This window comes from Macaca mulatta, chromosome 1 (assembly GCF_049350105.2).
Source record: "Macaca mulatta isolate MMU2019108-1 chromosome 1, T2T-MMU8v2.0, whole genome shotgun sequence".
Lineage (NCBI taxonomy): Eukaryota > Metazoa > Chordata > Mammalia > Primates > Cercopithecidae > Macaca > Macaca mulatta.
In genome coordinates, this window is record NC_133406.1 from 226,586,100 (window position 1) to 226,604,231 (window position 18,132).

The following is an 18,132-nucleotide window of genomic DNA, read 5'->3' on the forward strand; positions in this document are numbered from 1 at the left end:
TTAAAAAAGAAACTAATGACAGTAGGCATACACCCTACTGGACATTAAGTATTTTGTTATATACAGTTAACACCTATTTGAATTGGGTATGGTAGCACTTAATTGTTTTATTCTATGCATAGCAAAGCAACCAATTGAATCTAATATTAGTCATTCATCAGATAAAACATTTTCAGAGAAACAAACTGCCACATTTTCCCCTCAAAGAACAGCAAGCATTTTAAACACATTTTCCCAGAGATGTTATGCTGAGGAAAACAGCTTAGAAATGTTACTTTAAACAAATCCCTTCTCTGGCTACCAACAACAAGACGAATTGGAACAAATGCTTGGCTCTGTTCTTTCCAAGCCTCCTTCTGTCCACCTGTCAAAGGCTGTCGTGACCCCACCAACCCAAAAGGCAGCCTCTGGAGCTCTGAAATGTGCCATCCTGCACGGACGCCCTCTGCACTGTATGCCAGCATTCTCATTAGGGATTATCCAACTCAGTTGCAGGAGGGAGAGACAAGATGGGCTGGCTGCCAGGAGTTCTTTTAACACAGATTCCGAAAGAATATCCTCCGAAGTGCCGAAAGCCCAGATTTTCAGCAGTTCACTTTCTAGATTCTGTTACATAGCAACCATGCCAGCTCACAGGGGCTACCAACCAAGTTAATATTTTGTTTAAATGACACACTGCATTAACCCGCTAGGAAAACCCAAGTTTTCTTCATCAAAAGGGGATACCAACCTACCTACTGCCAGTTGTCATCCCTGGAACAAAACAGCCAATCATGGATTGATGAGCTTGCTTCATTCATTTAAAAAAATAATTAAAACAACAAAACCAAAAACATTTGAAAATGAATCTAACAATCTCTTGGCAGAGGAAGCAAAAGGTGACTCTTTCCCAAAACCATTTCTACTAATATTATTAAAAGTACATTAGCATGCATTTAATATGTGCATAATGCCCTTTCGTTAAAAGATGACTTACACCGTTGCATTTTGAAATGCAAAGATACTCCTTTTACTCAAAACCTTGATTTGAAAATTGATAACTCAATAGCACTTAAATACTCTTAGGGTCTGAGCCCATTGAATTGCACCAACACAGACAAAATGAAAACACAGACTAATCTGGAAGAACAGTCAGAAACCCGGAGGAGTTGAGCCTCTGGGAGCCTCCCTGGAGGTGTATTAAGAAGAAGCAAGTGGAATCCAATCAATTACACTTTAAAATTAACTTGTGTGAGAACTCAAGGCTTCTTTTTAGGATAATGAAAGCAATGGCAAAATAAACTACCAGACCACCTCTGCAGGGGATTTCTGTGCTAGCAGGATGCTGCCACAGGCTATGAAAAAAAAACAAAAACAAACCAAAACAACTCCCGCCTCCATCAAAAAAAAAAAAAAAAAATCCCCAAAACTTACAGAGGCTAAATAATGCATCATGTACTGTTGCTACAGACAAGTAAATGATACCCCACTGAACTTATATGGGGGGGGTTATTTTCTTTTCAACCATCACATCTGTTTAAATGCACATCAATTTAGACGGTTATGCGGCCAACAATCAAGTAGAGTTTAAACCTTTTAACATTTTATTTTCTGATTATAAAAATCACAAAGTGCCCCTAGTAAAGATTTTGAGACATACCAATGTACAAAGAGGAGAAATCAAGACCACCCTTCATCCTACCACCCACAGACAGTCACTGACATGGGCAGGCACGGTCCTGAGAGCATATGGGAGCTGCTGGTTTTATGTGTTTTTAAGGATATGCAAGAAATCCAAAAGCCATTTTCGTTTCCACAGCCCTGTGCATTTGTGTAGGAAAAAAGAACAAGGAAATAGCCCCCTGTTGTTCCACTACAACAATTTAACCATCCGTTAAGTATGCCAGTTTCCAAGTTGAGCATGTGTATATCATCACTGCGATGACTGCCTTAGCCTGCCCAGTCTACAACCAGACCCAGGACTCAGATAAAAAGCCATTTAACTTTTCCTTCGCTGAGAAGGGGGCAGACGGTGGGAAATAAATGAGCATTGTTCAGTGTCCTTTACTATACAGCTTTTGATTCTTAGCAAAATGCCAGTTCTTAGCTATTTCTTTAATGTTAGCAGAGCCTCTGCCTATAAAAAGTGAAGCATTACCTTGCAGTCTGCCTTTCTTTCTTTCTTTTTTCTTTTTTTCTTTTTTTTTGCACAGGTTCCAGTGGAGAATGTTCTTTCACACACAATGACATCGCAAGGGATGACAAGAATAACCACATGTCAAGCTTGCAGCAAGCACTAGGACCACAACACCTTCTCACCATTACATCATGGCTACTTCCTTACCAAAGTACTCCCCCCAATTCCTAAGACTTCGGACAGGCTCCGGGAGTACCAAGTTAAGATCCGACTTGGAATTTGACATAAAACTGCACACGGGCAGGCGTCACATCTCACATCAAAGAACGCACACCTTCCCAGGAAGATAAGGTGGAAACAGAGACTGATGGAGAGAACCAGAGTCTTAGGCAAACAGACTCTCTCAACACTCAAGAGAAGCTCTTGAAATGACAACAGAACCAGAAAATCATTTTGAGCCACTGAGCAATTTGGTACCCTGTACTTCAAGTGACATATTTAGACAAGTGGCCCTCATGGACTGGAGATTTTTTTTTCTGTCCTGTTCTGGATTTCAGCAGTTTAATTTGCAATTCAAATGATATTAATAACCAGTGATACTGTTTCTCAAAAGGCAATTAGGGAAAAAGAAAAAAAAAATCCCCCATAGCCTGCTTACCCTTTTACTTTCCAAGTCACAGAAACCAAACAGTACATTTTAGGGATGCCTCATCCCCCTTTACGTCTTGCAGGGGGGTTCAGAGCTTAATCTCTGTCAATGTGAACACACACCAACTGTCTTTTTCTTCCTCTTCTCTAAACTGCAGAGTCCCTTCAAACAGGGGCTCCCTGCAGCCCACCACCCTAAGCCTTCATTTCTCTACCGCTCAATCTTTGAGGTCTACAATATCCCCCTGGAAAGTGCTCTCGGTGTTTATATTTTCAGAAATTCAAACTCCCTGCTGAGCTGAGCATCTACTGTTGCATCCATAGATTCCAATGCCTGCGAGACCTCAAATGAGAGGAAAATAAAGTCCAGATGCAACTGAGCCAAGGGATTTGGCATCCACGGAGAAAAGTGCACAGCAGTCCAATCCTCTATCCCAACCACGGGCGGCAGAGCCGGAGTTCTCTTTGGGAAAGAGTCATCGCAAAGGAAGGCGCCTAAGGAAGTGGGGGGAACCGTGCCATTCACCCCTGCGGGGGATGGGGAAAAGGCCTCTGCATGAAAAGTTTGCCACGGAGCTGGGGGCTGGTGCCATGGAAAGGGCACTTTCTATCGCCGGAAGGGACCTGCAGGCTGCGCCTCGCTCAGGCTGGCCGGGGCCGGTGTGACCGTGTGACCCCGTGCACACTGTGCCCGGGTTTTCGTGAATGACAGCAGCCTGCAACTCCCAGCCGGGGAGCAACGGTGGCCACCACCGGACGGAAAGGGTTACAAGCTAGAATGCAAAGCGATTTCGCCCCGGGCGTGGGGGACCCCGGGTCCCCGGCCACCTCCGAGGCCGGGCGTGCGCCGCTCGCCTTCCTCCGCCCTGGGCGCTGGGGCGATCCTACCTTGCGCTCCGAGCTGGGGGTTCTCCATGTTCGTCGCCGCCGAGTCCCCCGCCGCCGAGGCGCTGGCCGCGGCTCCCGGGCCCTGGCCGGGGCCGCCGCCGCCGCTCAGTTCCGCCAGTCTCCGGTTGGTGGCCGTGAGTTCGGCTCGCAGGTTGGTCACCTCCTGGCTGGCCGACTGGACCGCCCCATCGATGCGGAGCGCGAGCTGCTTATTGTCTTCCATCATGCTCAGGATTTTGGCCTGGGGGCGAGAGAGGTGACAAAGAGCTGCATGATGCGCGGGGGGCGCGCGGCCGGGCACCCCCGGCTCTACCTGTTGGGTCCCCCGCGGCCCGGCTCGCCCGCGCCCCGACCCCCAAGCACCGGCAGCGCCGGCTCCTCCGGCGCAGGAATGACAGCGGCGCCTTCAGCCCGAGCCGCGGCGGTGGCGAGGCGGCGGGGGGAGAAGGAGGAGGAGAAAAAGGAGGAGGAGAAGGAGGAGGAGGAGCAGCGATCGCCGAGACCCCGGCGGGCGGGCGCCGAGAGCTGCTCGGAGAAGGACACCGCGCGCCGCCAGGCACTCTTTCAGTGGAGCCTACCATTCGCCGCCCGCTCGGGAGGGGGTCTGGGTCGGCGGCTGGGGGCACCCTTGGCCTCCCGCGCCCCCCTGCTTAGGAGACACACCCCCCTGGGGGGCGGGGGCGGCGGCCGGCAGCCGGGAGGGGGCCAAGGTGGCGCCCCTGGCGAGGGGCGGGGGTCGCCTGGACCGAGGCCGGCCCTCTGTCCCCTCCCTGGAGCGGTGGGGCAGCCCCCTCCCTGAAGAACTGGTGCCCCGCGCAGTGCTAGGGTTGGGGAGGCGCTGGGTGCTCGGAAGAGAGGGTACTTGGAAGGGGGCCTCAGAGGGGAGCAGGGGTGGATCTCCAGGGGAGGGGGACGCTTGCGCCAGCTCACAAGTGGAGTTGGTGCTCCGCTGGTTCCTTAAACTGCGAGTACGAAATCCCCAGAGAGGAGCTGAGCTGGTGCCCCGCGTGCCTCTCACTCTCCAACCCCCGCCCGCCGGCCAGACCTGCGCTGCCCACCCCCGGAGGGAGCCAACCTTCCTCGGCGTGGGCCGCTCGTGCTCCCGCCTCCCCACGGCCCTACCCCTGTGTGTGCACCCAGGTGCAGGAGCAGCCTTAACCAGCTCCTAAGCTTCTTAGCTGAATATTAGCGGGGACAGAGATGAGGTTGAGAGATAAGAAGGAAGGCGTCGATGGGGCTTCTTCCCTTGCTTCTACTGGGACCAAAGAGGGGAGCCCTGCTGCCTCAGTTTACCCATCCCCTCTTCACAGAAGAACTGAGGTAACCTGACGTTGATATACCCTTTCCAGCTCCTCTTTCTCTCCCAGACCACAGGCTTTGCATTTTTCACTGGGGCCCTGGATTCCAGCCACCAGACCTTGTTACCATAGCAAGCTTCATTCCATGCAAATAGGACAATTTAAAACAGCCAGCAACCCTCTGGTCAACAGGGCGCCACCATTCCAGCTCCGTCAACCTCCGGAGAGCAGCAAAGAACAGATTGCAGAAGCCAGTGGGGTGCTGCAAGGAAGAATGAGGCTGCCCACCCTTCACGTTCTTACAGGAAACCCGTAAGAACCAAGCAAAGGCCGGGTGCGGTGGCTCCCAGCAATTGGGAGGCCAAGGCAAGCGGATCACCTGAGGTCAGGAGTTCGAGACCAGCCTGACCAACATGGAGAAACCCTGTCTCTACTAAAAATACAAAATTAGCCGGGCATGATGGTGCATGCCTGTAATCCCAGCTACTGGGAAGGCTGAGGCAGGAGAATCGCTTGAACCTGGGAGGTGGAGGTTGTGGAGAGCTGAGATTGTACCATTGCACTCCAGCCTGGGCAACAAAAGCAAAACTCTGTCTCGAAAAAAAAAAAAAAGAACCAAACAAAAACTGCATGCAGAGTGCTTTTCTATACATTCTTATGTCTTATGAGTGAGGATTATTATTCCCATTTTAGGGATAAGGAAACTGAGGCTCTGGACAGGGTTAAGCAATTTACTTAAGAGGCCCGCAGAAACCAGGTGACACCAGGACTGGAAGAAAGTAATCATCTGATTGCAAATTCCTCCCGCTGCGCCTTCAGGAGGCCTTGAATGATAGATTTCTCCCCGCTTTTATGTGGAACCATAAAAACAGTCTTGGTCCATTCCCCTGTGACCACTAACAAGCTTTTGCAAGAGGGCAGGATTCGATGGTGGAGCATGTGGCAGGAAGACACAATTCTTCATTCTGTCCACACTGCTCAGCTAATGGGTCAGTGTGGGGATCGAACCCTGACCTTAACCTCATTAACACAAGTTCTTACCAACTGGCCCAACCAAGGCACTTAGAACTGCTTAGTGTATCTGCAAACCAGGATTCCGTTCTTTGCAGTCTTTCCGTTATGGGGAGAGCATCGAAACTACAGAACTTTGTGGGTCTTCAAAAGGGGGATGCCGTGGTGCAGTCATTGTGGAAAATATATTAGCAGTTTCTTGAAAAGTTAAACATAGGATTACCATACGACCCACAAATCCACTCCTAGGTTTATGTCCAAAAGAATATGTCCAAAACAAATATCCAAAAAAATCTGTACATGGATGTTCATAGCAGCACTGTTCATTACTAGCCAGTAGGTAGAAACGACCCAAATGTCCATCAACAGATGATTGGATGAACAAATTGCAGTAAACAATGGAATATTATTCAGCCATGAAAAGTACTGAAACATGCTACTACTACGTGGATGAAGCCTCAAAACATTATGCTTGGTGAAAGAAGGCTGACATAGAAGGTCACATATTATATGATTCAATTTATATGACATATCCAGAATAAATAAATCCATAGAAACAGGAAGCAGATTGGTGTTTGTCAGGGGCTGCAGGGAGGGAAGAATGGGGAGTAACTGCTTAATAGGTGCCGGGTGTTACTTTGTGCTGATTGATGAAAATGTTTCAGAACTAGACAGAGGTGGTGGTAGCACAACACGGTGAATGTACTAAGTGCCAATGAATTCTTCACTTTAAGTGCTTAATTTCATGTTATGTAAAGTTTACCTCAATCGAAAAGTCATATATGCAAATACACAAAGAGGGGATGGGAATGTTCTGGAACTAGGGCTTCTGAGCAAACGGTTAAGAGTAGCTCTATTTAGAGGGCCGTGTGTGTGTGTGTGTGTGTGTGTGTGTGTGCATGCACGAGCTCTCACCTTTGGAATAGCACTCAGCAGAAGAAACAGTAATTTATCTGTTTACATGTCTCTCTCCCACTTCACTGGGAACTTGTGGGTGGGGGAAGGAGGGTAATCTGGCTTTTTATGTTATTCATCTTTGCATCCTTGCCACCCTAGCCCATAGTAAGTGTTCTATAAATGAATGCGTGTGAGTGTGTTTGTGTAGTAAACAAACTGACCCAGTGTTACTCATTTTGCTCTTCGGTGAGATTATTCCCACACACTGGGATCTTCAAATCAAAACAAAAAAAGCTAACAAGGAGAAAAGAAAAGACTCATTCCTTGAGCCCCTTCTCATCCCTCTCTTTTTGAGGTTTCAAGAAGCTTGCTTTAGAAGCTCCTGGGGTGCCTCCTAGGAGTTTAAGAATTTTATTTTTTTGAGAGTTTTTTTTCCTAACATGAAAAAAAGGGGCTTTTTCCAGTTGTGTGTCTTTATGTTCACCCACACACCAAAGGACTAGATCTTAGATAGATAGAAAGTCTGCAATCAATTAGCCTCTGCAGGTATACTTGATTTAAACCAAAAAGGTCTACCTTTCTTTTTTCTTTTGCTTTTTTCTTTCTTTCTTTTTCTTTTTTTTTTTTTTTGAGACAGAGTCTCACTTTGTCACCCAGGCTGGAGTGCAGTGGCACGATCTCAGCTCACTGCAGCCTCCACCTCCTGGGCTCAAGAGATTCTCTGCCTCAGCCTCCTGAGTAGTTGGGATTACAGGTGTGGGCCGCCACACCCCGCTAATTTTTCGTATTTTTAGTAGAGACAGGGTTTCACCATGTTGGCCAGGTTGGTCTCAAACTCCTGACCTCAAGCAATCCACCTGCCTCGGCCTTCCAAAGTGCTGAGATTACAGGCGTGAGCCACTGCGCCCGGCCAGGTCTACCTTTCTTATCCCCATCCTCCACCGCCACTCAAGGAGGAAAACAGTTGCTATGTTTAACTTTTCAAGGAACTGCTAATATGTTTCCACAATGGCTGCACCATGGCATTCCCCTTTTGAAGACCCACAAAGTTCTGTAGTTTTGATGCTCCCCCCAATAAGGTAACTGAAAGACTGCAAAGAACTGAATCCTGGTTTGCAGATATACTAAGCAGTTCTTTTTGTTTGTTTGTTTGTTTGTTTGTTGTTTGTTTGTTTTGTTTTGTTTTGAGATGCAGTCTTGGTCTGTCTCCCAGGCTGGAACGCAGTGGTGTGATCTTGGTTCACTGCAACCTCCGCCTCCCGGGTTCAAGCAATTCTCTGCCTCAGCCTCCTGAGTAGCTGGGATTACAGGTGCCCGGCACCATCCCCGGTTAGTTTTTGTATTTTTAGTAGAGACGGGGTTTCACCATCTTGGCCAGACTGGTCTTGAACTCATGACCTCATGATCCACCTGCTTTGGCCTCCCAAAGTCACACTAAGCAGTTCTAAGTGCCTTGGTTGGTCCAGTTGTTCAGTGGAATCTGTGTCCCCTCCCACTGGCCTAACCCCCTCCCGCAAGCCCATTTGCCTAGAGCGGTCTGGAACCCCTTTTTGAGGTTTCAAGAAGCTTGCTTTAGAAGCTCCTGGGGTGCCTCCTAGGATTTTAAGAATTTTATTTTTTGAGAGTTTTTTTTTCCTAACATGAAAAAAAGGGGCTTTTTCCAGTTGTGTGTCTTTATGTTCACCCACACACCAAAGGACTAGATCTTAGATAGAAAGTCTGCAATCAATTAGCCCCTGCGGGTATACTTGATTTAAACCAAAAAGGTCTACCTTTCTTTTTTCTTTTTCCACAACTTTTTTCTTTTTCCACATGGATTTCCATGGGATCCACAACTATGAGAATTTGGCAGGACTGTGGATTCTGTTTTAGGGTTCCCCCTTTTGCATGTTCCCAAAATAGTCCCAATCTCACACCCCAGTAGGCTGATGTTAAGAACCAAGACAGAAAATGGGTCTACTTCATAGGACTTGCTGTCATTTTTCCACTGTCACTGCTGCTATCACTCCCAACCAGCCCAACCCCATCCAAACCTCGGCCCATATGTGGTCACCAGCCTCTACCTACATTGTCTGATCTTTCTCAGCAGAATGAGCCGACTGTGCCTTGTGTGTGTGTTTGTTGCCCATCAAAGCTTGCCTGGGCATTTCGAAAAGTTTGCAAAACCAACTTCCCTCTAGCTCAGAGAAAGGAAATTCCTATCAAGAATCAAGAATCAAGAATCAAGGCTTAGGGCCTAACCCATTGCTGACAGCACAGCCACATGCACCTCCCTTGCCCCAGAAATAGAGTGACCTCATAATGTAACATCGAGACTGGGATGCTGCTGAGAGCAAAAGAGGTCGCAGTGAGTAACTGAATTAAGCTAAAACAAGTGGCATCCATAGGAACTGTCCCAGGAAACCCAGTATATCTGGTTGCCCTACTCTATGATTGAATGACCCTATTTGGTCCTAGAAAGCAATGGGGATTGTCTACTCTAGTGCCCTCCTTATTTACAGACAGAGAAACAGAGCCCCCAGATTTAGGAATGAACCATGCAGCTTTGTCAGTGAAGGAGCTGGGAAGAATTTAACCAGGGACTTTAGAAAATGGCCCATCTTTCCACTGATGTGTGTCACGCGGCACTTCCTAAATTACAGTTGAAGGGCGGACCCACAGCCTTGCATAACCTGGCCACTGACTTCTTGTACCACACCCCTTGCTCACCATTCTCTTGCCACTTAATTGTTTCCAACCTCAGGGTTTTTGTCTTTTTCCTTGCTTCTCCCTGGAACATTCTCCCCAGAACATTCTCCCCCTGGCTCTCTGTATCTGATTCCTTTTCATCCCTCAGATTTAACATTCAACATTTACTTATTTCATAGCATATATCACCATTGGTTATTGTTCTGTTTATTTATTTGCAAATTTGAAATACAGACTGAAGGATTTGAGAGATAAGTCACCAAGAGTTTGGCTCCCTGGGGTAAGGTCTTTAAACTCCTGGGGTTTCCAAAACAATCCTGCTTATTCTTCTTTGTCTTGGATTCCATGGAATTCCCAAGAATAAATGCCCCTTTCTTGAGCTCATTTGATTATTTGTTGCATGCAGTAAAATGCCCCGGCTAAAACTACTCCATCCCTCCACCATATGCACCCAACGAGCCAGACTGTGAGACTCAGGAAGGCAGGGTTTGTATCCCATTCTGCTTTCTGCTGCCCCTGTCTGGGCTCAATAGATGCTTCTCCAAAGAGTGTGTGGTTGATTGAACAAATTCATCTTCCTTGTCCCCTACAAATTCATATCCACAAATATTCTTGCTACTCTCATTAAAACCCTTCTCATATTCAGTCTTCTCCAGGAATTCTAGTCACATCTTAATTTTGCAAAGCATTTTCACAGCTCTCTTATTTTATTCTTGCAACAACTCCATTGGGTAGAGAGGGTACTGGAATCTGCGTATGGCAGATGAAGACACTGAAGTTAAGAGATCTGTCCAAGCATCACAAAACTGCCCGCACTTCCCTCCACCTCTTATCCTCCAGTGCTCAACACATACTTGTTGAGTGGATAAGCTGGGGGCCAGGACTCAGATACTCCCACATAAAGCCCAGTTTTCTCTCCTATCCAATCAGGAGCATCGTTTCTCTTTGGCTCAGAGACCAGAGGCAGCATCCATGCATTCCTCCCGGTAAGGCTGAGTGATGAATCATGGATTGCAGGAATCCATACGTGGGACAAGGTGGAAAGGGGGAAGGCTGAAAGGGAAGCCAGTGAGTGATGAACTTCTTGACCCTGGAGTCAGTGCCCTGAGAAACTCTCATGCTTCTTCGGGTTGCCAAGTGGCTGCTTGCAGGAGCCAGACAGACATGCACGAATGGGGTCCTGCTCCCTGCAGCCAACGTTGAAGGCCACTTCCTGCAAATGGTGTCCCTTCCTAGGCTCTAGCCACAAGCCTCTGGACTCCAGTGTTTCTCGAAGTGAAGATGAAGACCACGTGATGTGGAATCCTCAGAAGCTGCTTGTGAAAATGCAGAAGCCCAGGCTGACCAACCAGAATCCCTGGGGTGGTGCCCGGTGTCTCGGTATCTGCATTTACAACAAGCTGCCCAGGAGAATCTGGTGCGTCATGAAGTTGGAGACTCACCACTCCAGACACCCAGATGCCCAGAAAGCACTGAGCACATGTGAAATACGTATATGCCAGGAGCCTTTTGAGCCTCAGGAGTGGCTGTGAGGGCTCCCTGCTCTCTGCTTTCTGGATGGCATCTGTCCTGTGTCCCCATCTCATCCCCCTCCAAGAGAGAGTCCTTGGGGAGTTACCCTCCCTCTCCACAGACGGAGTCTCTGTTTATTCTAATTGTCACATGGGAATCCTGGCCAATCTAGGAGATGAATTTCTTGTCCATTTACATGGTTTACTCTGGCTGAGTGGGTTTTAACATGTGCTCTGGGGAAAAGGGCAACAGATCTCCAGACAGGAGTGGCCAGGGCTCAGGGATGTGAGTGTGAGGACCAGGAGAAGGGAACAGAGCTGTAGAGAAGTGGGCAGGCAGCGGAACCCCAACAGCTATCCTCCTCCTATTCATCACCCTCATTACGATGTCTATGAAATGAAAGGATGGAGAAGAAAAGATACCAGGAGGAAAAAACAGGGGAGAGGAGTGTGGGGCTTAAGGAGACATACAGCAGCTATAAGATGGGAATGTATACGTTCAGTGTTGATGAAACACATGGGCACGTGCACACACACACACACCCCAGTACATATCAATGTGGACACACAGCAGAGTTATTAGTGTAAAGAATGACAAGCTCTTCCTGTCTTCCCAAGCAATCTCTCATCTAAAGCTGGGAAAGTCGGTCAGGCGTATCCCTTCTGTGTATGTATTTAACCAACTGAGTTCCTTCTGCGGATTTTTCATTTGCAAAGAGTCCTTTAATAATCACTTCTAATTCAGAAGCTCCTAGGTATGAAATCGATAAATATTAATAGACATTCTAACCACAGACTTAAACACATAAGCATATATACTTAAAGTCTCTATTCCTTGGTAGAAGTGCAAGTGCATTTTCTGCCCTCCTTGAATCTTTCTTGCGGTTTTTTTTTTTTCTTTAATGTGTTTCTTCTTTCCCTGGTGGGAGGCTTACGAGAGAATATGTGTGCTGGCCTGGGTTCTCGGCTGTGTCACAGCCTCTGTGAGTGACAGTGAATAACAGCCACAGCCAAGCAAAGTATAAAACCCAGAGACAAATATTTCCACCCTCAGAGAAACATCACTACACCTCCAAAGACCTGGTTTAACTCCTGGACGTCTTGCCCAACTGACCTCTTGCCCTCTCATGTGGTGGCTGTGTCCATGGTGTGGGCATTATTTTATTTTCCAGCAACCCAGAACAATTTCTGAGAGGTACCCCCAACAAAGCTAAAGAGGTTAGGGTCAAGTGTTCTAGCCACTCCTACACTCTTGAATCTGCTCCAATTTCCCATTTTAGCAAAGGCACCCTCTCTACAGCCTACTGGCAGGAGGATGTTGGCTGACGTCATCAATGACCTCATCCCTCCTTTGGTGTGGGGGGAGGGGGAGCTCCAATGCATAGGATCTAGACTTAGTTAGGCATGGGTTTAAGTTCAGCCCTGCCACGTACTAGCTCTGAGACACTCGATGAGTTGCTTACTGTCTCTGAGTCTCAAGTTCCTCATTGGGAAAATGGGGATAATATTGCTGCTGATTTCATAGACTTGTTGAGGAATTAAGAGAGATGAGGCATCGGAAACCATCTGGCAGAGTGCCCGGTGCCTAGAAAGAACTTAGTAGATGTTATCGGTGATGGAGATGATGGTGATGGCGATGAAGATCGTGGCTGTGATAGTTGTGACGGCAGCTCTCATTCTTTGGGCATCCACCGTGGTCTGCCAGTTTGCTCAGTCATTTATTTCTACTAACTCAGGCTGAATCTTCCCGACACTGAGGTCACCACGAGGAAAACACTCAGGCTCAGGGGGTTTGCTCACACGCACCTCGCTAAGAGGTAGAATAACCAGATTCACACCTAGGCGTGCCCAATTCTAAGGTTTCCACCTCTTTTTTCTTTCTCATTTCCCCCTCTAATACATGAAGTCATCCCTGCTCTCCTGAGGCAGTGAGAGACCTTGTGTGTCCCTTCCAACCCAATCCCCTTCAATCCCTGCAAAAGGCTCAGATCTGAGGCAGAAGCAGAGGAGGGAGCTACTCCTCTGTGGCCGGTGCATTTGTTATTCCAGGCCCTGGGGATCCATTTGGTAAATGAGTTCTTTTGGCTTATAAAATGGTACCCCAGTGGTTTGAGATACTTAACAGACCTACCCTAAATGGGTAATTTACTGTTTTGCTCACTGGTAGTGTTATTATGCCTGTGATCTCTATTCTATAAAAGTTGTTTTGGATGCTTTCTTGGAGGGTAGGGGGGCTATTTTTAAACACAGGTGCATTCGATTTGGTGAGGAGCGGACTTTCACAAGACGGGGATTCTCAGGACGCCTTTATCACCCTATTTTGCTCTTTCACATTTATTTATTTAACTAAAAATACCTTCTGGAGGAGAGTTTTCCACTCATTTCTCCTCAGGCCCGCGCTCTTTTCCCAGATTGTCATGGACTTCTGCTTCCTTGAGTTCATTTCTTTCTACTCCCAGGATGCTTTACTCACCGAATAAGTCCTCTTCTTTTAGGAAAAGGACTTTCTCCCCCAGATATATCACAAAGAACAGCGCGAGCCCCCATTCAAGGCCACAGAGGAAACATTATATTAGGTACCACAAGACCAGAGGAATTAAGACTGTAACATCCCTCGATGATTTATTGCAAAGGGGTCTCAGATCTGGCAAGGTGCACCATCTTTCTTCGGGAATTGGAAGCAGCAGTAGTAGGAAGGGGACGTAGATCTTGTTCCTTAAGCCAATACTAAATTATTGCAGCATCAAAGTGCCCTGGAAAAAATCTGTATTTGCCAAATGGTATACACTGTCTAAGTCAGTGTGTCATGAAGGGCTGTACCTGCAGCCATCTGCCCTAATATTCAGTACTCACTGTCCAGTTGTATGCATAATTGGAAGGGAGATATTTTGTTCAATGGCCGACTTGTTAGGATGGTGTGTTTATAGCCAGCAAGGTGCAAAGCTGTCATATTTATCTTAATTGACTGCCCCTTTATTTTTTGTACCTGCCTTGTTTTATGCTGAGGAGGTGAAAAACAATTTATGATATCACATTTAGAACTCCAAGGCCACATTATTAGGTGTCTCTGTAGTTCAAGAAGGAGCTGTGTTGCTCATGGCAGTGTCAACTGTTTTGCTTTTGGTCACATCCTCAGCCATCTTGGTAGCAAGATGGCAGGTACTCTGACAGGTTCACCCAGGAACGGCCAGCTGCCAATGTCTTTCCTTTTGAGAAACAAACAAGTAGATTTGGTTTGGAAGAGGGCAGGTTGGGAGGTAAAAACAAGTACCAAGGGGAGGGGCTCACGTTTGCTCTTCCCTTGCCTGTTCTGGTGTTCTGCATCCATGCCCACGGCCCCAAACCCTCCTCCAGTACTGGCTCCACGCTAGCTCCTCAAAACACTGGGACCGCAAGTGCAAGAACATACCTGTCCAGGCTCTGAAACAACTGTCATGTATTCAAGAGATGAGACTGTCTAGAAGAAAAGAAACTGAGCTTCATTCTTCCCCTGCCAGTGAGGAACCCCGAGGGAGTCCTGCAGAAAGCCAGGTTATAACACTGGGAGCCTGATACCTTCTAGGCAGCTTCGGGGAAGAAAAGAAAGACAGATCCAGGTTCTTGTCCTGTCATTCATTAGGAGGCATCAAACTAAAGCGTGCACTTCAATGTCTCTCAAAAGACGGACTGGCTAGCTCATGGGCACCTTTGTGCAAATTAGAAAAATATTGGCCCCCGTCTCCCAGGCAAACGGAGCCCTGCTGGGGGGCACAGACTCAGAGAATGGAGCTCCAGCACTCGAGTGCGTTAGTCCCCTTCGGAAGCTAAGCAGGAAATGATCATATGCATCACTGACCAGTGGGATTTCCACCTTCCTCGCTCAGAGGGTATCTAGGTTCTGTTTTCAAGATCATTTTGTTGCTAGTGTTTTAATTCAAAATAACATGAACCTTCACAAATCTATGTATGCCTTTACATGAAGAACACTGAATGAAGCTATTTTACATTAAATTTCAGCAGCCATATACATCTTTTCTTTCTTGAATTTGTCTCAACGATCCAAGAAGAGGCTAAATGAGCTGGTAGATTCAAAATCCAGATTTGCTTGAAAGTGCTTTTGGAAGGGGTGCTATGAGAATGAGAAGTGGCAATGATTCTAGTGGGTTCTTACACCAGACCCGGTGCTAAGTACCTAATGGCAACCCTACGACGAAGAAGCTACCATGATCATCCCCATTTTACAGAGAGGAGAACTGAGGCTCGGAAAGGTTAATTTACTCCTCCAAGGTCATACGGCTCAAGAGCGGCAGGGCAGAGACTCAGGCACAGGCCACCGGGATGTCAGTGGCCCCCCTTTTACTACTTTTCTGTATGGCCTCCTTCCACTCAAACGCAACATGAGTGCTATTGAGTTGAAAAATGTAACGAAGACAGGATTCATATACACACCTGAACTGAGGATGACGTTGCAACAGTCATCTTTTTTTCTGGGGAGGAGGGTAGAAGGGGAATGATAGAGTGTGGTTGTTTGTCCACTCCAAATCTCATGCTGAAATGAAATCCTCAATGTGAGAGGTGGGCCTGCTGGGAGGTGATTGGATCATGGAGGCCGATGTCTTATGACTGACTTTGCACCAACCCCTTGGTGATGAGTTCTCACTCAGTTCACAAGAGGTCTGGTTGTTTCAGGGAGTATAGCACCTCCTCCCTCTCTCTCTTCCTCACCTGCTCCCCATCCTCACTCCTGCTCTTGCCATATGACATGCCTGCTCCCACTTTGCCTTCCACCATGATTATAAGCTTCCTGAGGCCTCACCAGAAGCTAGCACCACACTTCCTGTACAGCCTGCAAAAGTGTAAGCCAGGTAAATCTCTTTTCTTTCTTTTTTTTTTTTTTGTTGAGACAGAGTCTGGCTCTGTCACCCAGGCTGGAGTGCAGTGGTACAATCTCCGCTCACTGCAACCTCCACCTCCCAGGTTACAGCAATTCTCCTGCCTCAGCCTCCCAAGTAGCTGGGATTACAGGTGCCCACCACCACACCCGGATGATTTTTATATTTTTAGTAGAGACGGGGTTTCACCATGTTGGTCAGGCAGGTCTCGAACTCCTGATCTCAGGTGATCCACCCTCTTTGGCCTCCCAAAGTGCTGGGATTACAGGCGTGAGCCACCGTGCCCGGCCCCTCTTTCATTAATTACCCAGGCCCGGGTATTTCTTTGTAGTGACTGCAAGAACGAATACAGGGAACAATGAATATGCATGTAATTATTAATCTTCTGCTTCAGGGATTCTCAGCTTTACCATTGGGAAAAATCTTGAGCATTCTATGGTTCTCATAGCTTCAGCAGTGTGGGTTTCATTTTCTTTACGCACATCTCTAATTTTAATTGTCAGCAAGTGAGGAAAAAACACCACCCAATTTGTGGACCTCAGAATTCTATATCTGGAAGGAACCTCAAAGTTCATGCTTGCTTTAAACTTACATGTTGAACCGTATTAAACTGGCATTTGATTGATGTCTACAATCCCAGCACTTTGAGAGTCCAAGGTGCGAGGATCACTTGAGCCCAAGAATTTGAGATCAGCCTGGGCAACAAAGCGAGACCCTATCTGAACAAAAAGTAAAAAAAACAAAGCTGGGTGTGGTAGCACATCCCTGCAGTCCTAGGTACTCGGGAGGCCAAGGCGGGAGGGTCACCTGAGCCCAGGAGTTCGAGGCTGCAGTGAGCTATGATTGCGCCACTGCACTCCAGTGCCTGGGCAACAGAATAAGACTCTATCTCTTAAAAACAAACAAACAAACAAAAAACAAACAAACAAACAAAAAACCCCAGAAAGACAAAAAAGTTCATGCTTAGTCGAACAGGCTTGTTTTACAGATGAAGACACTGAGACCGAGAGAGACCATTTAACTTGCCCAGATGACCCACACGTGGAGTGGCAATTCTTTTTTTTTTTTTTTTTGAGACGGAGTCTCGCTCTGTCGCCCAGGCTGGAGTGCAGTGGCGCGATCTCAGCTCACTGCAAGCTCCGCCTCCTGGGTTCACGCCATTCTTCTGCCTCAGCCTCCTGAGTAGCTGGGACTACAGGCGCCCGCCACCTCACCCGGCTAGTTTCTTGTATTTTTCAGTAGAGACGGGGTTTCACTGTGTTAGCCAGGATGGTCTCTATCTCCTGACCTCGTGATCTGCCCGTCTCGGCCTCCCAAAGTGCTGGGATTACAGGCTTGAGCTACCGCGCCCAGCCATGGAGTGGCAATTCTTACTATGATTTGTTTATGTTTGTTTAAGTGAGCCCAGGACTATGGTGGGTGTTCAGTAAACATTTGTTGAACCATATTAAACTGTGGCATTTGATTGATCCATCTGAGGCGCACATCACAAAAACAAACTAGCTCTACTTCTGATCATTCTGTTGTAAAAAGCTTCTAAACTTAATATGAGGTGAAAACCTCCACTAGGAAACATCCCTTTGATCTTACACTTCCTTTCCTTGAAACTGATAGCAAACTTGGCAACCGAGTCTTCCAGAAATTAATAATCAAACTTTACAAGTCTACTTTGGTTATCCCAACAACTTAAAAAGAAATGAAACATTTCCTACGGCATCTCCCCCTCTCCCTTCCGACACCCCCGCTAGGGAACAGCTGTGTCTGTTTAAAATTGATTTTGATCTCCCAGGAAGGATCCGGTTTCTTTGCACACGGAGCTGCTGCCTCGCAATGGCATGTGCAGTTCTGGAAAGGTGTTGGGGTTCAGCTGACTCTGCTGTAATTCTAACAGACAATCAGCAGAAGCCCATCTTCCCTCAGGGATGTGGGCGATGTGAGACTTTAGCTGATATTGGTGCGGTGGGCTGGGACGTTCTGCTGCCTCAGGAATTTTTCAGCACCCTCTCCTCATTCTCCTTGACGATTGCTGGTAGATTGGATTTTTGTTTGTCATTCCTCACTCCTTCCCACTCATAGTATTACCCATCCATCTTAGCTTTTGCCTCGTTACTGGAAGTAGGTGGAGCACCTTTCCCTGAGCCCCTGATGTTAGGCTTGGGCATGTGACTTGCTTTGGCCCCTGGAATGCTAGTGGGCTTGCAGCA

The 18,132-nt window shown here is 47.4% G+C and overlaps 1 protein-coding gene across 1 annotated transcript in view; it reads right to left on the reverse strand.

Moving 5' to 3' along the window:
- The window catches only part of KAZN (kazrin, periplakin interacting protein), a 515,264-nt gene extending 511,219 nt beyond the window's left edge, over positions 1-4,045 (reverse strand). Inside the window, exon 1 of the mRNA XM_015115268.3 lies at positions 3,653-4,045. Within this exon, the coding sequence (XP_014970754.3) occupies positions 3,653-3,878 (226 nt within the window). The 5' untranslated portion in view covers positions 3,879-4,045. The remainder of the gene's footprint in view (positions 1-3,652) is intronic.
- Positions 4,046-18,132: the final 14,087 nt, after the last annotated feature.